This window comes from Lycorma delicatula, chromosome 4 (assembly GCF_047948215.1).
Source record: "Lycorma delicatula isolate Av1 chromosome 4, ASM4794821v1, whole genome shotgun sequence".
Classification (NCBI taxonomy): Eukaryota; Metazoa; Arthropoda; class Insecta; order Hemiptera; family Fulgoridae; genus Lycorma; species Lycorma delicatula.
This window is the reverse complement of record NC_134458.1, coordinates 143,225,445-143,251,232: the sequence shown is the minus strand read 5'-3', so window position 1 is coordinate 143,251,232 and position 25,788 is coordinate 143,225,445. Positions and strand designations below refer to the sequence as shown.

At 28.7% G+C, this 25,788-nt stretch overlaps 1 protein-coding gene across 2 annotated transcripts in view; it reads left to right on the top strand.

The window, feature by feature from the left end:
• The window catches only part of LOC142322950 (parathyroid hormone/parathyroid hormone-related peptide receptor-like), a 952,038-nt gene that overhangs the window by 872,085 nt on the left and 54,165 nt on the right, over positions 1-25,788 (top strand). For both annotated transcript variants that reach the window (XM_075362045.1, XM_075362046.1), the window contains exons 8-10: positions 931-1,093; positions 7,064-7,194; positions 23,595-23,680. In XM_075362045.1, the coding sequence (XP_075218160.1) occupies positions 931-1,093; positions 7,064-7,194; positions 23,595-23,680 (380 nt within the window). The remainder of the gene's footprint in view (positions 1-930; positions 1,094-7,063; positions 7,195-23,594; positions 23,681-25,788) is intronic.

Below are 25,788 nucleotides of genomic sequence, written 5' to 3'. Positions count from 1 at the left end.
GAAACAGAAAATGTATACAAAGGATGGACTTCCTATTAGCAAAGAATACTGTTATAAAATTTAGTAAAAATCGGAAAATGTATTTAGCGGAAAATTTATTCGTCACAAACACAGAAACAAACCAACCAGTTGTCCGTTCCGTTAAAACATCTTATTTTAACTTTTTCGCTTGTTTATAAAAATGTTCGACAAAGTGCACCTAGAGCAGTTTAAAGTAAACAAAAATATTTAAAAGAGGTGCTCCCCTTTCTAAAATTCTTTAGTTACTTTAGAATTTCTAAAAATTATAAACTTTTTCAAAAACATCAGCCAGCGTTATAATCATTCCACCTTCCAATTAAAAGCATTACTAATGGAGAGAGGGTTAATGTATTGTAATTTACATGGTTAACAGTTTTTGAATCTATAAATTTTGCATTTTTATGTAATTATTTAATAAAATTTTGAATATCTGAGAAAGATTAGGGTATCTTAATTTTTAAACTGTTAAATAATAGTTTGTTTTTTTTTACATTAACAAGAGAAATCATTTCTAACAAAATGTATGATAACTTAAAAAACAACTTGCCGATTGAATAATTGTTTTATGATGTATGACAAATATTCAAATTCATCAACATACAATGCTACTCTGGTTATGAATCTAGATGTTCAAGCCACCAAAATGATGACTGTGTTAAGCTTAGTTTAGTAATGTTGTTTAAAGATTCAAATGTAGTCAGCACAATAATAGACTACATAAATGCTTATCAACTGTTTTTTTAATCAATGCCTAATCTCAAAATTATTGCAAGAACTATTAAATCGAAGAGTTATCAGGGTTATGAATTATTATTAATTTATTTATATTAATACAAATTAAGTAAGAAATTAAGATTGTAATTACTTATATTTTTAGTAATAAAAAAAATAATAATTTTATTTTTACAGAATGACTGGGAGAGTTGTAGAGCAGTAACAAGTTTATGGCAATATTTTCTACTGGCCAATTATTCATGGATACTTATGGAAGGCCTCTATCTGCACAATCTCATATTTTTAGCTTTATTTTCTGATACGTCATCGATAGCGTTATACGTGGTACTCGGATGGGGTATTTAAATTATTTTTATATTTCATAGTAAATTAATCATTATTCATATTCTTATATATTTTTCATATATATATATATGTATGTATGTATGTATGTGTGTGCGTGTGTGTGTGCGCGCGCGCACTCGCACGCACACGAGTGCATCTGCAAATATATCATCAAAATGTAGTAAAAAAAAAGGTACTTACGTATTAAAGCCACCGCAGCTACATTTAAAAAAACATAGTCAATCGGATTTCGGTGGAAAATGGGCCAATATAAAGTTTAACATAGATTCAAGACAGTCTCTTTATTAATTTTAATAGATGGTTATTTATATTTATTTATTTTATAAATATAATTTAATTAAACTTAACCTACGCTCGCTAACCTTGACTAATTAACAGGAGTGTTTTGATTATTTAAATAATAAATAATTGCAATAATTACTAAATAAAAATAAATACTCAAAAAATTACGGTGTTAATTAGACAAGGTTAGCGAGCGTAGGTTATGTTTGGTTAATTTATATTTATAAAAAATAAATATAAATAACCATTTATTAAAATTAATAAAGAGACTGTTCATTTTCCACCGAAATCCGATTGACTACTTTGTTTTTAAATAAAGCTGTAGCTGCGGTGGCGTTAATACATAAGTACCAAAAAAAACCCTAGTAGTAAATAAACAAACGTAAATATTACATTGCAAAATCAGTTGATTCTCAAAGTCGGAGAGTTCTAAGGTTCGAATCCATGTAAAGGCAAGGTAACATATAAAAGTTACTTTTGTATGGATCTGAATGCTAGGCTGTGGATACTGGTATTCTTTGGAGGTTGTCTTTCAATTAACAACACATCTCAGGAATGGTCAACCTGAGTCTGTTTTAGACTACACGTTAACCGGTACATTGACACAAACATTGCACTTAACATCTGCAGCTACTTCAGGTATACGGGCTGGCAAGCCGGTAATACTGAATGCATTTGCCTATACGATAGTAACCCAGACCCGATAGTAACTGGAAAACTGATTGGAAAGATATATATAATAAAAAGATAATTAGTGGAGACTATTCAGAAGAACAGGTGTAGTCCTGTTCGTCTTAACAAAAGGAAAACAGATAATAAAATCACACTTTGTTTAATCATATACACTTCTTAAGAAGACAACACATTTACTATTTACCCATCTATTCTAATGTAAGTACCAGGAAAAACCTAATCAACTAAGAAATCACTTGAAAAAGCGCAATTATATTGTTTCATTTAATGGGTTGGTGTGATAAATTCAATACGTCAACATTCTTAATTTGAATGATGAAAATTTATTAATTTTTTATTACGTTAATAATTATTATCTTTGAATGAAGAATTTATCAACTTTTACAACAATTTATTTAATTAATCTGATTTTTTAATTTAATAATAAAAATGAATTAAAATCTAATTTTGCATCTTTATGGATTATCATACACAGAAAAATTTTTATTTTTTACATCCAAGATTTTTTTTAAACAGGGGTAAAGTGCTAAATAAAAATATCATAAAAAAGAGAATCTGAGATCATTTTACGATCGGCAATAAAAACCTTTATTATAAAATATCACAGGTGGAAAAGAAACAAAACTAAATAAATTTTTTTTTAACGTTTTACTAAAAGATTATCAGAAAAATACAAAATTACAAATAAAATCTATTTTTTAAAACGTGCACGTCACTAAAAGAAATAAAAAATAAACTAAAAACATGATATAGAATTGCGGTTTCATAACGGTAGTATAACTAATGATTTAATTTTTTGTCTGTATTTAAATAATATAAATTAAAAACGTACATATGTATAGTGCATTTGGTACACGGAAGCGCAACGTAATAAGTGTTTTTGTTACCTGAAATTATGTGAAGTTTTGAACAACCAAACATTTAAATAAGAAAAGTAAGAAACATGCTTAAAACAGTTTTAGCAAGAATACAAACAGTTTGTTTTACACAAACGTAACATATGCACAAGGCAACAACAATTTGTCTTGGCAAGATTTTTCAGATGACATCTGTATGAAGACAATTATTACAGCTATTTCTTATTTGATCCTCGAAAAAGATTTATTGGAGTAAGTCACTACCCACCATTTAAAAGTTAAAAAATACTCGGCTGGTCTAATTCTTTTCATGGAAAGCAAGTAATGAACCCATTAACGGTCACAAGCAATAGCTAACGTCCTATATAAACCTATGGCGTGAATCCTTTCATGACTGGTTAATGAAAATTTATCTTAGCCAATCAAAGAACTACCGAAAATTTATATTAAAATAAATTTCACGTAACTATCACTAACCTTTTACTTTTCGTTCTTAATTTAAGTAAAAAAAAAAAAAACTTAGATACACCTAGAGTAACTGACCTCAACTTATACAGAATGATATTAAAGTATGGAAACGGCTTCATATTTCAAAATTGAAGGATAGCAGGAGTTAGAAACAAATCCGGATCTACATAGTTACAAAATTGCTACATTTTAGTAGGTTTTAAATTTTTCCGCTACAATGAATTCGCCATACTGAATTTTTTTTATAGGAAAGTAAGCATATGATATATGATTTTAATATAAATTTTTACGTGAAAAATGATGTCGAAAACCGTTTCTCGTGAAACGCAGTTGTTTTTTAGATATAAGCAATTAAACTTGCAAAAACGGAAAAATCACGGTAGTAACAAAATTAGGTAAACTGCCCAGTAATAACTTTTTTATTTCGTATTACCTTCAGAATTGTAACAAACTGCATAAACGTAATGTAAAATGTTACATTAAAATCACCTTCATATTTAAAAGAAACGTTTGATTCAATATGGCAGAAAATATTTTCAAACACATCATAAGGTGGTAATTTTGTAATTATATAGATCCGTACTTGTTTCTACTCCTAATATAATCAATTTTAAAATATTAATCCATTTCCATATTTTAATATCACCTTGTATCTTAAATCCAATGTTATAAAAAATCAATCCTCATTAATAAATGGGATAATTTTGCGGTAATTTTTTTTAGCGATTTCATTTATTTTTTAAGGGTTGGTCATTTATATCACGTGACTACGTGATATAATATATTTTTTAAAAAATAAATATAATATAAAAATAATATATATATATATATATATATATATATATATATATATATATAAATATAAAATATTTTTTTTTAACATCTATGACCTTAAATGTGTATTCACGCATAAAAATTCTTCAAAAACATACTCATTAAAAAAAAATATATATATTAAAATCAATATTGTTAATTAACTTATTACACAAAAATAAAAACCAGTGAATTGACAGTTTTCCTGGATTTATATGTTGAAATTATAGATTAAATTTTTAAATCATTTTTTAAATTTATACATGAAATTTACGCAAATTAATTTTTTTTTTAATTGAACAAAAATGAAAAGAATCTTTACATAAATCCACATCATAACCGTTCTTTATAAATATATGTAAAAACTAATTGAACTGATCGTGCAATATAACAATGAGATATAATAAATTACTCTAGTTTAATCCATTTTCTTTAAAATTATCCGGTATAATTGTAAAACAAACAAACAAATAAATACTTGTTAAATTTAAGAGAAAGCCTTTTTATTCAATAAAAGGATATATTGATTCTCAAACAATGGTAAGAGACTACAGTTGATATGATCAAAATTTTGTTTATACAGCACTTGAATGGCTCCTAAAATACATTTACTAGAATTGTACTTATAGAGACTCTCTATATTTAATGGTCAAAATGATATGTCAAATTTATATAAGTGTAACAATTAAAACATCCCAAAATAAATATGATTTTGTTTACAAAACGAATCATCTTGTGTTTGTATATTGAAAGTTTGTTCGTGGGTATGTAATTGTATCAGGCTCCATTAGAAAAGAGTAAATATCAATTTATTATTATACGATATGTTATTTCACTTAACCAATAACGAAGATATCAAATCCTTTTAATTATCAAGATTAGTTATATGAACAATGGATATTTAAAAAAAAATTATTGATCTTTTACTAACTTCAGTCACAAACAAGATATGATTAACATATTTTTATCTGAAAACATAAACATAAGACCAGTGGAGTCACAATTATAGTACGGTCAATTTGTATTTTTATTTGAAAATCCTTACCTACCGATTGATGTTTTTTCCATATGTTAGAGGTGATGAGGGAAGCTTACCTCCAGATTTTAAACATCCCCCCATAGATTTTTGAAAAACTCAAAAGTTTTTTTGAAATGCGTTTTTCTCAGAATCTATGCATTTTAGAGAAAAGTTTTACAAACAAAAAATGTAGAGGACATTCTCCTCTACAATTAATGTCTTTGAAGTTATGCCGTATAATTTGAAATTGAAATACTAGGTGGCGCTGAAGTTGTAAAACACATATTTAAAAATCAGTTTGTTTGTTATAATTTAAAACCATATACTTTACTAAGCAGTCTCAAAATGGCGACCTAAAACCAATGTAGCCGGTGAGGCTGACATGGTATATAATAACTAGACACTAATCGGAAATCAAGTCGGAAACTACGGTGTAATATTGCCTATGTTAAATTAAAGTGGCATCGGTTATAGTAGACGATGCTTTTTTTTCTTGTTAATTTCAAGTAGCACTGACTGCTATATTTATTAACCCATTAATAAACGTTAACATATAATGTCAACATATATAATAAAACTGCGCATAATGTTAATTAACTGCTGTAATCTATGGAAAGACGATTTATTAAACGTGAGTTGGACTGTCGGTGTTTATCCTTATTTAACATGTTTAAATTCGAGGATACTCTTCAATTTCCAAAATGCTTTTGGAAATTGAAGTGAAATAAAGCCCAGCTCTAAAATTGGTTATTAGGTAAAACTGGCACTTCCTAATCCACACTAATACAATACCTTCTTGACTGCGTATTTATGTTTCAGTATGACATTTGTGAGCTATACAAGATAATGCGGGTTCAATTGATATTATACTTACCATATATATTTCTATATATTTATATATTTCTAGTAACACACTAATTTATCTACCAAGAGTGACAACAATGTGAATATAACTACCGAAAATTCTAATTGTAGGATAACCCACAAAAGAAACTCATTTATTATTATTATTACAATTTTTAATACTCTATAAGAAATTTAAGAGTTATCATGAAACGAAAAACTCTTTCGCAGTTCTGTCCAGGAAGACCCCGACCTTGCAATAATTTATTGGATTTAATATTTTAATATTTGTTTTTGTTAATTTTATTTTATTATTATTTTTTTTTAATTGGGTTTAATATTGGTAACAATTAGTATAGCAGATAAAGAAACGTCAACGTTACAACTTGCAACATAATAACGAACCACGCATCTAACTTGCCCTGCTCAATTTTTTCCGACAAATTAAGAACAACTCAAGATTAACCCAACCAATGTTCATCAAATTTTTACATATCCAGATTTAGATATACTGTACTACTGTAACAAATCTGTATTTCAATGAAATTGATCAACTAGTTTTGGAGCATACTGAACTCAAAATTTTATACATATGCGTATGTGGTGGTGGTGGCGGCGGCGGTGGTGACGATGGTGGTGGTGGTGTGTGTGAGGAAATCCCAATTTAAGATAATGGTATTTTCGTACTCCTCATACCTCAAAACGTAAAGAAAAAAATTCATTTTCAACCCTCCCCATTTCCACTATGCGACCGAAAGTAATACCGTACTTTTCTTCGAAAAGTCATTAAAAAAAGCCACCTATTATTTAACAATAAATACAATTTCTTACAAAAATAGGCATTTAAGATATTTTTTTCACATACTTTGAAAATCAATAAAAAAATTAATTACAAAGAATCCCAATTAGTTGCACCGGTAAAAATTAAAATAACCTAAATATTGTGTGTATGTGTAAATATAAAATGTCAATTCAAATTTTGTTTCAGGTTTACCATTGATATTTATTGTGCCTTGGATTATTGCAAGAATAATTTGGGAGAATACCTTATGCTGGTCAATAAATGATAATCCATACATTTCGTTATTAATCAAAGGTCCTACAACACTATCTGTCTTGGTAAGTAGATTATTTTTAAAGCCATACTGATAAATTTTACGTTACTTATATTTGAGATTTATCCATATCAGTACTACAAACAAAAAATGTAGCTTACAGCTGATTTGTTAATTTTTTTAGTATGTCCATCTATACTACGCCCATTTTTATCGATTTTCAGGTTATAACTTAATCTTATTAAATTTTTTGCGCTCTACTCAGTGGTATACAACACTATGTCTTCCGTTTATAAATAACTAATTTAGTGACTGGTAAAAGGTTCTAACAGCCGTAACTGTTTAGAAGAATAAAGCACAATCTAGACATGTAGCAGTTTACCTCGATGCTAATTTAATCTTAATAGCCCCATATGCAGATAGTGCTTTCTTCTACAGTTATAAAAATTTGTTAGTCGCTCCTCGCAGAAGTGTCCTTAAAATGAAGCCTATTTTTATTAGAGTCATTTAGATTACTGTTTCTGTACACAATCCAAATAGACTTATTAACGATATTAGCTTAACAGAAGCTGTTTACTGTATCTAAAAGTGTTAAGGACATTCCCTATAGAATGTTAAAAACCACCTTACGTTTGTAAATTTCGATGCTTTGAGAAAAAATATCTGAAAACATGAGAGTAGCTATTTTTAAACAATATTATCATGAAAATAAAGATTACAATATCAAACGACAATTCATAAATTCGTTTTTACAAGTTAAAGAAATAAAGTGACCGATAGGAAGAGATGGTAGTGAACCGAAAAATAAACCTATTATTTATAGTTTTGTTATACATAATGGATCAAAATCCGTTATATACCCACAACGCTTAAACATTTTTCTATACACTAGATACTTTGTTAAACAATTTTTTTACAACCATTATATTACCATTTTTATAACCATTTATATTTATTTATTTTATAAATATAATTTAACCAAAGTTTACCTACTCGCTAACCTTGACTAACTATCACAGTAATGTTTTCAGTATTTAAATAATAAATTCAGTAATTATTGCAATTATTTACAACTTAAATAACTAAATATTACTGTTAATTAGTCCAGGTTAGCGAGCGAAGAGAGCGTAGGTTAAGTTTGGTTAATTTATATCTATAACTAGCAGACCCGGTAATGCTTCGCTATTACTAGATTTGAGTATATATATATATATATATAGAGAGAGAGAGAGAGAGAGAGATTAAAAAACACAAATGAAAGTTTGATAAAACATTAACAAAGTGAACATTAAGGAACTTCTCAAATTTAACATTTCCCTTTTAATGACCTATATAATCTATATAATGAAACAATAAGAGTCTGTAAAATTATGTTCCTTAATGCTGTTTGTATTTCAAACAAAGTAGTAGTTAACCGAGAATAATACCCATTCGACAAAGTTACTAAAAAGTAGTTGAACGGATATATTTAACAAAAGATTTAATTTATCTTTTAAAACTCCATCAACTGACACATGTGATTGTGATGCTTTATTGTCAGTTGAGAAACAAAAACATTTCGGAAGAGAAGAAAGACAAGATTGAAAAAGATTACGAAACACAATTTCAGAATCAAAACTGCTTATGCATTAAAAACTATAGACATAACATTTGCAAAAACTAACGCCATTGATAAAATACTGACTGGCGACCTTCAGAAGTGTCTCCCGACATGCGACACCGTCTTTGATAACAATTCAAACTTTCTACAAACAAAAGTTGTGGACGTTTACTATTGATAACTCAGCGCCGTGTCTAATGGGGGACAAAACTAAAGCCGGGCGAGGGAGAAATGAAATTGCCTCTGGAATTTTAAATTGGGCTTACGAAGTAATTCCAGATTCTGAAGTAGATGAAGTTACATTCTGGACGGACAAACTACGGGCAGAACAAGAATATATGTGTTATAATGAGCTCTTTTGAATCCTTAAGGAATACAATCAAATTGAGGTTATTAATAATAAAATTCCTACACAAAGGGCACACACACACACACACACACACACACACATGGCAGTGGGCTCGGTGCATAGTTTCATTGAAAGACGTAAACAAGGAAAGGCATTTTGAAACCATAGGATTGGCAACAGTTATTATTACAAACCCTAAAATTAACTGTTCATAACATGAAGTTTCAAGATTTTAAGTATTTTAATTCTTTATACAATCAGTCTAAAACATTCCCAGTAATATTCAGAAAGAAAAACGTAAACCAGGATCATCTTAAATTTTCTACATGTTGTCAACTATAGGGAAAACAGGAAAATTTTATTGAAAAAAACTAAAAAGAACTATGTTCTTTTAGAACTATTCTTTTTAGTTTATTTTCTTTTTAATTCTTTCAGAGGACTAAAGTCCGAAAAGAGATCGTTAAAAATTTCCCAAATCATTAGCCGTGTTTTCTACAACAAGGGAAATTTCGACTGCAAAATATTAAGATATGATGTTTCTTTTGCAAAATTTACATACTGAATGCCATGGATTTTACAAAAGTATATGTCACAAACAAAATACTCACGATTTTCCACCTAATGAGGACGAAAACTGAGAAAATTAGATAAAAAGTTACTACACATTAATCAATAATGATTTTTTATACGAGTTTATTTTCCATTTCTAGATAATTAATTTTTCCTATAAATCGTATATAATTTTTATTTAATTTTGTAAACTTTCTTTGCATATTTTATAACTATAATAATTATTATTTTCTTGTTGTAAAGGATAGTATCATAAATGTATTCTAATAACCGCCAAAAGTAATAACGTATCGTTTTCATTAACGATTATTTTTATTTTATTATGCAAACAATGTGTAGATTATTAACGCAATCCATTAAACTTACGTTAATGATTTATTTGGTTTCGATAGTCATTACTTTTCATTTTGCTTTAAGGGTAAATTGAGTTTATTGTTATTATAAAAATTAAGATTCTCACAGTAGGCTACTGTTAGGAGTTTTTGATAATAACTTTATTTTTGTAAGGTGTTTTTTTACCAATTTAAAATTTCGTTTTGCATTCATAATTTTTTATTATTTTTATGATATATGTATCTGATACTTTGTTAATAATTAATCAAAATTCTTTCTTTTATTAAAGTATTTAGATTTTTTTTACTTTCGAAATTATAAATAAAAAAGTACAAAAATGAATAGATAAAATATTTATTATTTTCCATTATTGGTCTACCTTATTCTTCTTCTAACAAAGGACGTAGTGCTTTTTTCCACAAACATCTAAAATTATTTTCATTTTTATTACCGAGGTAAAAATACGGCAAAATTAGTGTTTTTGAAAACGGACTGAAATTTGAAAAACGTGATTATATGCTTGTAATGACTGAGCTAACAAAATCGAACACAATAGCTTTCCTAGAAAAAGAGCCAGCTGGAGAAACGTAAAAAACAGCCACTTAGCTCTCCTAAAAATTCGCATATTGTGACATGATGCCCTTTACCTCCCATATACAGAATTGTTAAATTATACCGTAAAAAATGTTATGAATTATACTGAAATAACAGGAAATATAAAAATTACCCACCCTTATTACCTTTTATTTTGACACGACTTTAAACAAAAATGTTAATTTACAGAACGAATCGGCATTATTTTTTTTTAATTTTATTTAAAATAAAAGAAAGCTTACAAAAAAACTCTACCGATATGATTCAAAGGCGTAAGTATGAAATTTAAATGACAAGAAGAAATCTTCGTTTTCATAAACTGCAGAAAACGAATTTGGGCAACCAATCATTAAGTAACTGTAACAAATATGTACGGGAGCGACAGAAATCTCTATAAACAAACTGTTCTAAAAAAAAATATATATATAAAAATAAGTAAAAAAAACTTTCTTTTTTTTTACAACTGAGCACTGAAAAATAACGTACTGCAATATGTTATATAAATTAAACTGCAATAATAATCAATATGAAAACATCATACGTAAGTCCAAATTAATTTATTCAGAGGGAAAACAATACCGAAAAAAAGAAAATCTATACATATAAGATAACTAGGGTCATGCCTGTAAGCATACCACGCAAATTTTAATAAACGATTGCACATTTATACCTTATAGGCTTGACCATTATCTCATATTATAATTATCACGATATTCCTACTAAAAAGGATTAAGATATTAAATATACTCATTAAAGAAAAAACTAATCCTTTTACTTCATTTTATTTCCGTTATCATGGTAACAGAAAAAGATCTCCGAGTATAGAACTATATACACTAATCATTTAACCTAATCTCTAAAGTATTTAATATTCTATTAGTTTATTATTAATATTGTAATTACCTTAGATTAACACGTTTAGCGAACTTTTTTGGGTTTTGATTATTTACTTTAGATGTCGGTGTTGGATTATCAAAACTTAAAAAAATATGACTTCAAGAAAGAAGTAAACTTTCTTATTATCCCAAGTCTGCTAAAATAACGAAAGTATATCCGTCCTTTGATATAGCTGAATTGCATTATCTCGGTTAGTTGCTGACCGTTGCACTATTCCCAGACTCGAGCAGCGATAAATTTGCAACAAGATTTGCAGTTAAATTCCTTACAGTTCATACAGATGACATTGTACCTTATGATCACATAAGGATAGAAGTGCCTCACATTAGATAACTATAATGTATTGAGTACGCTGATCGTGGACATGTGTGCCGACAGAAGTGTGTTCATGTTGTATTGCTCAGAAATGGAAAGGGGAACCAAAATACTCCCACCTCGCTCAAAGTAGCTTCTAACCAACTTCAAATTTTGTGATCGAGTTTATAAAAATACACCAAGGAAATAAAGACGATATTATGGACATCGATGATTATTGAAAAAATTATTTTCGAATAGTAGGACAATTAAAAGTGGAAAAATAATAATTTTGAGGAAATATTTATGTTGGAAAAAGGGCATTGTAAAAGCCAAAGGGATGTAAGATTACGGTTGTGGAATATTAGGAATAAGTATAAATGTTTATCTGAAATTTTCCATATAACCTTTTTTTAATTTTCGAGTAAAAATTGTTTGAATATCAGATAAGTTACGAATGTTTACGATGTAACAAACTAATATTATTGGTGTCAATTCAATACAAAGTATTAAAAATAAATTTTCCTTTAAAACATCTTTCACTAATAACATCTGATGGAAACTTGATACAAGACCACAGCAGAACTTACTGTACAAAATTCATACATAAATATCCTCTAAATCTGTATATTTTTCCCTTGATTATTAAAAGAACTTAATAAAAAATACATGCGGCTTGAACTAAGACCTTTCTTTTAAACGCACTTTAAAAAAACCGGCAAAGGGTTGTATAACTATCCCTGCTTCGTACTAGACAGTTTTTATTTCAAATTAATTGTAAAATACAAATTGGAAAACGATTTGCAAATCGGTTTTAGATAACAAATTTAATAAACTGTCTTAGAAACTGTCTTAGACTTCTGCAGGATGTTTCGAAAGATTCATTACGAGACAAACGGCACATATTTTACTATTCACCTTATGCAAAAAATTTATATCCCGTTTTGTGATTTCTTCGTAAGGAAATAAATAAATATTTTAATTAAATTTCCAATTGTTAATTAAATTTCGCTGTTTAAAATAAAATTTTATTTTATTTTATGAAATGGAATTCTGGTCCCATCTTACCCACTTGTCTGAAGGGGCTTAATACTTAATATAATAAATCATTTTAATTAAAATATACTTTGGATAATTATATACAGTTACGGACTCACCTCTGATTTTGATAAAATTTGGATATACCTATTTAGAACCTAATTTATTCGTTACAAATGAAATTATTCATCCGAAACGCCCCGAAAATTACACAGCATGCTCACCAAAAATCTCGTAATTCAGGACAGTGAAAGAGTAATGTACATTATTTTCGTACTAAATGATTTGATTTCAGTAAAATTAACTGAAGGATGAGATTCGATTTGGTTAAGGCAAAATTAAGTTAGGTTAAGATTAAAGTGTGGGTTTTGATAAATGTAAAATATACATTATTTACAGAGTAAATAACTTGGCGCCGATCTCCGTAGCGAAGTAGAAGAGTTTCGCCTTTAATTCGGGGCTCCCGGATTCGAATCCCAGTCTGCCATGGCATTTTTCATACGCTACAAATTTCGATTTGAGCTAAATGACCACAGCAGTCGATGGCCCTACATCTCAATGAAAAAATAATATCTTCGTTTAAGTGAAATTCAACTGATTTTAGTTAGGTTAACCCAGCGGATTGATCTAGTGGTGAACGCGTCTTTGCAAATCAGCAAATTTCGAGGTCGAGAGTTCAACGTTCAAATCCTAGTAAAGGCTAATTTTATACCAATTTGAATACTAGATCGTGGATATCGATGTTTTTTTTTCATCAGTGTTGGGGAGAAATACCATTTACGTCCCCCACACAAGTGGAGAAGTGTAGGACTCGTACGGATTCGGCTAGATGTTTTTATAAGAGCCTACGTGTGCCCGTACCCAACCGACTGAAACTCCTATTTCACCATTCCTCCCCACCCGGGGTCGGATCAGCAGTTAACCTCAACCCCGGGGGTGCTTTGAACTCAGTGGGTCAAAAGTCCCCGTCATTCATCACCATCGCCCATCCGCTCAAACGGAGACGAACGATGGCTCCACAGAGGGCTGTATTTCCCGCCTTTGCTCTCTGACCCTTCTTCACCGATTGTCTCAGATCTTTTGTTACAGAAATAGTCGACCTGAGACTGTACAAGACAACACTTTACTTACACTCATACATATCATACTCATTCATCCGCTGAAGTAATACCTGATGGTGATTCCCGGAGGCTAAACAGGAAAAAAAAGGTTTAGGTTAGGTTTGGTGAGGTTGGTTAACAAGTAATTTAACCCACTGGGTTGGTCTAGTGGTGAACGCGTCTTCCCAAATCAGCTGATTTGGAAGTCGAGAGTTCCAGCGTTCAAGTCCTAGTAAAGCCAGCTATTTTTACACGGACTTGAATACTAGATCGTGGATACCGGTGTTCTTTGGTGGTTGGGTTTTAAATTAACCACACATCTCAGGTATGGTCGAACTGAGAATGTACAAGACTACAGTTTATTTACACTTATACAAATCATATCCTCTGAAGTATTATCTAAACGGTAGTTACCGGAGACTAAACAGGAAAAAGAAAAGGTTAACAAGTAATTTAAATATTTTACAGAACTAATCGTCATCTATTTGATGAAGTTACGATTCAAGACTGCTGCTAAATTTAACCTTAAGCCTTTCTTAACTAAATTTAACTGAAACCAAATTATTTAGTCAGCAAATGTTACACAAATAAAATTTTAAAAAAACGAAATTTTGTGAGCGGGGGAACTGTGTAACTAACGGGAGATAAAACTTGTGTCAAAGGTATTTACGATTTCAATTGTAAGGAATAACTTACGTCCTTAAATAAGTTATAATCTAAATTTCATCAACATCAGAGTCCAGATCGTAACTATATAATTACTATACTTTGGATTAATTTAATGCTAAATGGTTAAACAGGTTTAAAAATATTAAGCAAAATTAAAAACAAAAAGAATCATTTTCGTTATTCCTAATCGGACAGGGTTAAATTTTAACTGAAGTTAAATAGAAATCGTGTAGACGAATACTTTTTCCAAATTTCAGTATTTATAAATATTTTATTAGTTAAAAAATTCTTTAACAATTAAGCTAATTATATCCCTTTCTCTAAGTCTTATCGACTTAAATTTTTAATACTGTAAACAATTGACATAATACTAACACTATACAACATTTCAAGTACTTCCAATGCCCCCACAAAAAAATTGAAATTTTAAAATTGAAGTAAATACCACAAATTTTGTCCGATTAAGGTCAAAATTACCCTATATATAAGAATATTTGAGCCAAATTTCAATTTGTAATTTTCAAGGGTTCCGAAGATATTTATCAAAATACTGGGCATCATGCATACGAACTAAAAGTACGTACGTAATTCTTTCGGAATTTTTCATAGGCGTTTTTAAACTTTTCTGTTTATTATCATGCGTCAAGATCTGGTATCATGCGTCAAGATTTGGAAAAAAGATCCCCCAATCCAGAATTATGGCCGACCATAATACTTTCCATATAAACATAGCTGATACACCAGCTACATCTCGAATCTAGTTGGAAAAGGAAAACGCGGAATTATTTTGTAAATGTTACTCAATTTATTATTGTTATCTAATCATTATACGAAATCTAATGTGAAGTATAATTAAGTTTTGAACTGATGTTAAAAAATATTATATTAAACAATACTATATGTAAATAAATACTAGGTTACCGGTGGGAAATTGTCCTTGAACTGGCTGAAAATGTATCTCGACCTTTCATACGAACGTCCCGTGTTCGAATTCCGGTTAGACATGACATTTCTCACGCGCTAAAAAATGTCCGTTTCGTATTCCCAAGTATTACGTATTACGTTTCTCTGGAAGGTACAAGAAGCTTCGAGAGAAATGTAATGAATTAACCATCAACAAACAAATGCTAAGCGCAGCATAAATCATTAAAACTAGAAGCTTATTAACAGTAGTTTTATTAATATTGGACTTCACTAATTTTATACTGAATTTAATAAATTGAATTCTACAACTAAACAGAATTAAAATATCGTAAGCGCACTTTCCAGATGCTGGACATAACTGACTGATGACTATCAAAGAAAACAGGAAGAGTAGAGTCTATACAACGGTATATTAAGAACGGAAAAACCCTTTCATCACCCTTTTTCATTCCATTTTTTTTTTTTTTTTGTAGAGGTGGAGGAATCCCATTTACGGACGCCTAAACAGTGTCGGGCTCGCTAACAGGTGCAAGATGTTATGAATATGCGTATGTATACCTGCGCACTACCGACTAAACTTCCATCACTGGCCACCCACCCTTCCTGGAACCGCTAGTGAAGAAGCATTTCTTCTCGAAGGGGTTGTTACGCCTACTCACACATTCATACGCTATAATGCAGTGCTGCACATGAGAATGTATAAAATACATCAAAATCTTGTAACCAAGCATCAAGCAAAATACATTACAAATAATATTTAACTTATTTTACAAATATACATTACACAAATCTATGTTATACAAATATATGTAACATACGTTACGCAAAATAATACATAAACTACATAAACAACTATTAACATAATACCCTTAAATCAATAATACAAAACATTACACCTGAACTACTACGTACATAATTAATGCGCGACTAAATGCAAAATAGAACACAAAATAATGCATACAAAAGAGCAGTACACAATGAATAAAGAAAAACACGAACTAAAATTTTGTGTCTAAGAAACTTCCATGTCTAAGGAATTCCATGTCTTCTCATTCCAGTCTGAGAAAAATAGTTCTGCAAACGGAGAATGATATTTTTAAATATCATATTTTAACATAATTTATAAGTTTATAATGGTATTTTGAAACTGAGAATGATATCACATATCGTTGCACACATGTCGATTCGTCTAGTAGCGTGAAACTTCCAAGGCAAAATAAACAAATGTTAAAAACCGGCAGCACCTGCGCCATAAATAGATGAAAAGAGTACAAGTCAAGTTTAAAACGATTTCCCTTTAATCGTTAGTTAACATTGTTTTTATTTTTAAAAAGTAAAATATTAAATTTTTATTTATAATTACATTATGTCTATTTTTTGCTGAATCTTAAGATTATCAAAAGACAGATGATAGATAAATTTGTCAACCATTGTAGAAACGGTTTTACTAATCCAATTTATGCTGAAAGGGATGCTGTCTGCATCTGAGTTTAATATTACATATCCACATTATAACATGGGGATTACATAACTCCCTGTTATTATTTGTTATTGTAGCAAGGACAGTTAACAATAATGAAGGCCTTTTTAAAAAACAACTTTAAATTTCGTTTTTAACTTAAGATTTGTTTAGGAGCAGTATTACCCAACATATTTCTAAACATTGCTTGTTTTATCAGACTGCGTATCTAGAAACTAACGATCGTGTGGTCAAATCTTTTTTTTTCTTTCAATTTGCCAATACATACTTACACAAAAAAAAAAATTTTATTAAAAGGATTTAAACTTTTTTTTTTTTGTAAACAGGTCTTGAATATAATTTTCCTTATTTAATATGAACAATAAACAAAACTTTTAATTCTCTTTTTCTTTAATGAAAGAATATAGACTTATTATTTTAATTTAATAACCTTTCTCAAACAATTTCAAAATTATATTTTATAAATTTATTCCAAAATGAAAATAATTGTAGTACTGCAGTAAAAGAATATTGTCTCCTTCTTCAAAAAGGACTTTTTCCTTTTACTTTACTTTTAAGCGCATTAAATCGTAAAAATCATTTCCTTTTTCCTTTTAATTTAAAAAAAAAATAATAATAAAGAAAGAAAGTTTGTATTAAAGCTAATTTATTTCTTTCATAATATATTTTTGAATAAAAATATGAAAAAAAATTGAACATGATACATCACAAGGTTACAGATAAAATACTTGACCTTTGTAGGGTATTAAATGAACACACGTTTTATAGAAGGTGTTTGAAAAAAAGAGAGAAAAATAATTTTTTATTAAAAGTATATTTCAAGTTTCATAAAAGAAAAATTTTTAGAATGAAGAAAAGTTAAAGACATTAATGACTTATTACAATATAATTTCAATTTTAAAATAAATAATACATTTTTTTTTATTAATTTATTTTACTAAATAAGTAAATATTCATTAAACTTTTGAAAAAGAGCAACAACTGGTACTTACAACAAATGAAAGAATTACAGAACCTAGGGATCCAGGGAATGAAAGATAAAAAGTTATTCAGACAAAAAATACGCAAATATAAATCTGAAACTGTGAGAAAGAAAAAGAATCACACCAAAGTGAAATGTTTGGAAGAGAAAAGGACTAAACACGCAGAAAAAATAAAGAATACTGAGAGATAATAAAAAGGAACACAACGAAATGATATTTGCGTGGTCTACTAGAGTTGACCTAATTTTAATTTTTTATTTTTATTATCTTTACAATGAAATATTATAGAAAGAAAGATGTATTAAGTAAAGTGTGGAAAACGCCAGACACTTATCAAAAAAATCAAAATCAAAAATATTTGTAAATTTGAATTGTTAAACTATCATCATTATCAGTTGCAACGCTCACAATACATACTTAACAAGTCACAGAATAAATAAAAACAAAATTTAGAAATAAAATTTAATATATACTTTCATTAATAAACTAAAAAAATAAAACAACAGCGTAACAATCTTGTAAGCTGTCCCAAGTGAAAAATAAAATATTAGCTTACATAAAAAAGCAATAGATTAAATTTTAATTCTTCGAAGAGTTTTTTTTAGTTAATATTTTTTGTTTTGTATTGACAGTAATTAATTTACAACTGCTAAAAAAAGATATTAAAAATCAAAATATGCCGTCTAAAATTTTACTTTTTTCATAAACTATTCTAAAGCGTTCTCTTTTTTATTTTACCATCAATAATGTGCATAAATGAGAAGGAATAGAGATGTTTTAACATTAAATTAAGGTAATTTCATACTTATACGCGATTTGTTCTTTTTTTTATGAATAGGTAAAAATAACTAAGAAAATTTTTTATAGGAAAAATAGGCTATTAAAACCATTTTAAATAAGAAAAGCTTTTGCTTAAATAACTCAAACCTGATTGACAACTCGAATAATATTTATTATATTTACTAAAAAATAAATTTATTATTTATATTGAGTGCACTGCTTTATATAAATTAAAAACAGATAAACCAGAATAGCAAAGATTAGCCACTATAAACAATCTGAATTAATCAAGGAAAAAATCGAAGATTAAACATAGAAAAGAAACCCACCATTAGCGTTGTAAACTCTTCCGGAAAAATACTCAAAATATGACTCCTAACTACCCATTCTATGTTACTAACATCTTTAAGAGAGAGTCAGACTCCAAACTACAAAGGTCACACTATCAAATTTGAAGATATTTCGTTTCGACAATGCAGTTATTATTCAAAATAAACGCTAACATCCACAAATTCCTAGGAAGTAAAAAAATAATTAACCCCTTGATTTCACTTTTCTCTATGTTTTACGACACTGAGTACACAAAAATATAAGAGAAAAAATAGTTTTGAAAATAGTCCACGCTCGCGCGCGCACACACACACAACCTCTTACCCCAAACGCATGTACAATCTCAGTTTCGTTGTGGGTAAAAATTGTCACTAATAAAGTTAACAGAACTCCATCAATTTTAATAATTTTCAAATGTTTTGTATTCTTTAATTTAAAAAACACCTCTTAAATGAAAAATATAAAATATTAAAAATAGTATTTCATTATAAAATTCATAAAAAATAGAATTATATAAAGATTTCCATTAATTTTATATATATAAAATTAATGTAAATTAATTAATCTCTTTAATTAATCTAAAGTACTGAACCCAAATAAAAATATCCATATACAATACTATCTAATGGATTTATTAATTATGAGTTTGAATTTCTGAAGATGATTGTTAATAAAGTGGAATTAGGATTTTTTAAACCGGCCTTGAAAAATACTCGTACTCTCAAAGTGGTCTTTAAATTTACACTTTTGAAATTTGAACCAAATTACCTGCTTGCACATTGTAATTATTTTTGAATCTGGTACCACTTCTTTAAAGGCAAAACAAAAATAACAGTTTAAAAATTTAATAATCCCACAATCATTTTGAAGTCTGTTTAAAAGCAACCATTTAGTAATAATTTGTTAGTTTATTATCTATAAATAAAATAATTTGAACATTTTAGTGTTGAAAACTTATTGAGTGTCGAACGATCTAGAAGTCCGTATATTATACGTCGAATAATATTATACGTCGAAGTATCTTTTTGAAAACATGGATATTACTTTAAAATTTATAATTCGCCGTTAAAACAACGAATAAATAAATAACACTTAAGTTAATTTTAGCTCTCTGGGATCAAGTGATGTTTATCATCCTTTAATTATTAATTATAAAGCCGTTTTCATAATTAATGTCACTGTATGATAACGAGGAATAAAAGCCTGAAAAAAAATTTTTTGTTTCGTAGTCCCAAATTACAAGCTTATAGAAAATTTTACAGCATTGTGGTTTTCACAAATTCATTTTAAAATAGCTATATTATTTGATTTGCTTCTCCAAATTTCAATTATTTTATTATGTCAAACGTAAATTACACTTAAACGTTGTTACAGTAAATGTATCATTTAATGTTAACTGTATCATTTCGTGATACAGTTAACAAAATTATAAAAATGAAATCTAGCCAGCCAATTCTTTCTTTACAAAATTATTTCATGAATATCGGTTTCAAGATGGCGGAGATATATGAAACATCGTTAAATAATATTTTTGCTGCTGAATTTGAAGTAAAACCACCCTCTTAACAGAAATATTAACAAAAAACCAGAATTTGTAACAGAAACTACGGTACACAGAAAAAAATAATAAAATGTATTATTAGAATAAAATTACGTAAACGAAAGTTTCAGTTAATACTAGATACACGGAAGAAGCAGCAGCACGGTTATATCAATTTATACATAATAAATGGACAGAACTTAAATCTTTGGATTGTTCTTTTTATTTAATTAATATTAAATAAAGCTGCTCTGAAGTGACCTATATTAGGTATCACAAACCCAATTAAGATAGGACAACTTGAAAATACAAATGATTCAAATTTAATAAATGTCAATTCTTTCTAATTATACGTTACAACTAGGAAAGTAGAAACTCAAACTAAATTGATTTCAAAACTTAAAATACAATCTTGTAAGTCAAAGTACTGTAACTGTTGTTAACAGGCATGATACTACGTTTAGAGTATGAAAAAGTAAATAAAGAGTTGAATTGGCTGCCATATTGTTCTTGAAACTTGGATAAACGTCAAATATGAATATCGGACTCAATTTAACAATAGAGAGTATTAAAATTGAAAACGAAAATAAAGCTGTAGCATTAGAAAGATACAATGTAATTTTCTTTGCATAATATTACTTTTAATAAAAATAGGTAATTTTAAGCAAAGTAAAAAAAGACGTACGAAATTATTATTTTTGTTTGTCCATAAATGTTGTATTGCTAATTACTTTATAAATTATGTTAATCAAAAACAAATTAATCTGTTTTACTTACTGAATAGTTTATCGACCGTTTCGGATAGTTTTATTTTATTTTATACAGATTGAACACGAATTAAACTGGTTAGTAAATTGCATATTAAAACGAATAACATACAAGACGCACTAGTTAAATAAAGAACAAACACAAAATTTCACGCATCAACGCACCACTGTCCTGTTGATTCTTGTCCAACGATCATGTACTCTGCGTGCGCAGCTAGTCATCATGGCGCAACAAGACAACGCATCCAATGACGTCATGCTGTTACTGCTTAGACAGCAGCTTTGTAACATAACCAAACTAGTTAGCCGCAAAAGATTCTTTATAACTAACAAAAGACAATGATTATTACAATCAAAAATTTAAAAAAAAATTACATATTCCTTTAAGCTGAAAAACGAAATACATAAATTAATTTAGATATTTTTAGAAAATAGATGTAATACATGAGGTTATTTTTAATTACTAAAATGCATACAGAATAATACTGAAATAAAGGATTTTGTAGATTTGCTTACTGCTAAACACAAATTCAGGGTTCGACTCACAGTTTGGATGATTTTTAATTATGTTCCGATTTCTTTTTTGATCTATCTTCACCATATGTTGTTTTATAATTATATAAAACAATACTAAAAGTTTTTTTTCAGAGTAACTTTAAAACTACTCAACCGAATAGAATAAGTTTTTAACTGTTTTACAATTATTTCTTTTCAAATGACACAGGCTGTGTACCAATTAGTTTATTAATGTCATAACGTACGCATTATTACCCTTTGGTAATAAGGAATATATAAATAAATAATTTCTGTTATTCGTTCCTGACGCACTTCGTTTTTTTTTTTTTGTTATTTCTTTTGGATACATATACATACATCATATAATTATGATGTAATATCGTTTAAATCGTCTTATTAAGTGATTAATTAATGTCGCAGATAAATAATTTTATGGTAATGTTACCTGTCTTGGTCTGTACAGCTTAAAAATAAGATGTTGATCTGGTATTGTCTATTTGTACACAATGTTAATATTTTATTGTTTCGTGCACCAAAAGTAATTTGTCTCCATAATAATGTTTCGTTATTCAAAATATCATTTAGGTTAGTTGTAATTATTTAAGTATATATAATATATTAAACGTGTAAGTGTTCTGAAAATTTTTGTAAGTACTTTATAGGTTACTCTTCTCCAATCAATAAGTCTAGTTTTGGAAGACCTAATTACAAAATGATAATTGAACGTTTAATTTTATTAATATTCTATCTACTATTGTATATATGCAATTGTTTTACAGCGATTGTTACATGGCAACTAAAGGAACATGTCCTTAACTTCATAAATAAATCTCCATGGTGGAATGGTAGCGTCTTGGCCTACCATCCGGTAGGCCAAGTTTTTATACGCACAATATGTATAAATATATATTTTTTTTGTATTGCCTCATAAGCTTGAACTTTGTGCGTGGGATATAAAAATGGAGTTTTGTAACGTATGATAAATATCAATCTGACCGGGATTCTAATCCGGAACCTCCGAATGAAAGGTCGAGATGCTGTCATTCCACCATTGAGATTTATTTGTGAAGTTAAGGAGATTTTCCTTCAGTTGCCGTGTAACAATCGTTGTAAAACAATTATTGAAAAAAACGTTGTTTTGGTTGACTATATCAGCTAAAAGTTGTCCTGCTTTAATGGAAATCGCAATTTCCCAGTAGAACAATTTTAGTCTTGCGTTCGAATGGTCTTAGTTTCCAAACTCAGCGAATATGGAGAAAAAAAAACACAAAAAATCCATAAATAATGCATATTAAAAGAGTGCGGGACGCATAACAGAAAAGACCGAAATGATAATGAAAGTCTTTTAAACAAAGAAATATTAATCTTTTTTGCACCAATCTCGTTATCAAAGTTACTCATCACGATCTTTTTTTCGAAAAATATACCGTTTGCTAAATTTCACTTTTTATATTTATCTGTTGAAAAGTTTTTTAAGGGTTGTATGCATATTAAAGTTACTATGAAACATAACCAGTAGCTATATTATTTAAACGCATTTTAGTTTTATTTGTTTATACTGTAGTAGTTATAAACTGGTTGTAAAATTTTTTTTCTCATAAAATAACGGTAAAGTTGTAATTAATTCGACAATTTAAACTGTCGGCTAATTCGAAATATTCTAAATTACAACTAAAATTTATCTCTTAATTTTTTTCCAGCTTAACTTTGTACTTTTCATTAAAATAGTAAGAGTACTATTAATGAAGTTACAAGCATCAGTTAATGAACAAAACCGAAGATTCAGGTAAGTTTAGTTTTTAAAAAATTGACTTACGGTTAATAAAAAGTATGTTTAATTTAAATATACTTTTTTTCTACGGCTGTATCTTAAGTTTGAATTACGCACCTGGAAAGTGTATCATAATGAGTATCGCTATGAAACAGATTTTCAATATGATACAGGTGTTCAATCGATCAAAAATTTACTCTTTTCAACCACTGACCAATCAGAAGCGGATATTGTTTAATGTATCGATTGTTTGTTTGCTTTGTTTTGATCCGATTTAGTAGTTAGTAAGCTTAATTTGATAGTACACAAATAGGTAACTACTTTTCTATATTACACTGTTTATCCTTTGATTAATAACATATGATTATGAGAAAGAAGTGTCTTTAGCACTGATCCATATTAAAGAAAAAGCAGAACTTATGACTAATAGCCTATTGCCAAAGAAATGTATTGTTTAATGAAATTTTTGAAAAATTAAAAAAATGTTCGTAAACAATGTATTCTATCATTGATTTAAATCAATAATCCCAGTATTTTCTCAGCTGTAGAAAAAATACCGTGTGCAGCACCCTTAATGCGCTCATGCAAAGTTAACGACACTCGCCAAGGCTAATGTTGTAACTAACTTCGCATTCGTGCTATAATGGCTATCATAATTAACTTTTTGCATATTGTACTATTTTTTTTAGAGAAAGATTTAATACAATATAACTTTTAGCTACGTTAGCCTCAATAAAACAGTTTTTATCAGAAAGAGAGGTGCAGTAGTATGATGTACTTAGACCGTACTACTTCATGACCAACGCTAAAAGAATAGTTGATAAAAATACACCCACTGGCGTTCATTCGCTGATATTTGATTTCTCTCTGAAATCTTGAAATTAACCAAAATAAAAAATCCATGTCAAAAACTGTTAATCTTTGACTTCCCTTTTTATTATTTCAAGTATACTCTATAAAAAAAATAATTTTTTTATTAATTTTACGTATTTATCTCCGATTTATGTTACGTGCCATAATTAAATACGTTATGGTAAATCTTGTATGAAATACATAAATCACTACTGAGTTTGGCGTTGCCATTGTTAAAATAATAAATTTTCCATGCGTCTTACAAAAAAAAAATGGAATTGCTTTCCCGTTAGCTTCTTCTCTGAGCCAAACAAAAAGTTTCACATTAGTATGCCAAGCCTAAGACAATATAGTTCAGTCCTATAATGGCATCTTCACTCTCTTTACTATAGAAGGGACTGGTTGTACAAAAACATCACTTCTAAGAAAGGAATTCTGTTTAATTGTCGATTTTGTCTTCAATGTACTAGAAGATATAAATAATATCTGATTAAAATTAAGATTCATTAATTTATCATGTTCAATTTTACTTAACTTATGTTAATTTTGTTTAAACCATTGTATTAAAAATATTAAAATCGATAAGATTTTTCATAATCAACTTAAGACAGTGGAAACCGGTGTACTTTGATGGTTGGGATTCAATTAACCACACGTCTTAGGAATGATCGTCCTGAATTTGTACAAGACTACCTTCTTTACACGTCATGCATATCATCTTCATCTCAATGGGCCGTAGGAAGTTGCTTGTTGTTCGCTTTTCTTTTTCCTGTTTAACCTCCAGTAATTACCGTTCAGATAATACTTCAGAGGATGAATGAGGATGATTATGTATGAGTGTAAATGAAGTGTAGTCTTGTACAGTCTCGGTACGACCATTCCTGAGATGTGTGGTTAATTGAAACCCAACCACCAAAGAATACCGGTATCCACAATCTAGTATGCAAATCCGTATAAAAATAACTGACTTCACTAGGACTTGAACGCTAGAACTCTCGACTTGGAAATCAGCTGATTTGGAAAGACGCATCACCACTAAACCAACCCGGTGGGTTTGCTTGTTGTTTACCTGCTGAACGGATTGCAACGTTCACATTAGGAAAGATGAAGAGAAATTTATCATCACCAACTTATTTTTGGTTTTGGAATTATTTCACTCCCAGAACAATACCAAGGCTTAGAAGTTCAAATATCCATTGAAGAGTATCAGTATCAAATAGGTAAATTACTAGTAACTTAAAAAGCGGAGTAGTTTCTCTATTACTTCAAAT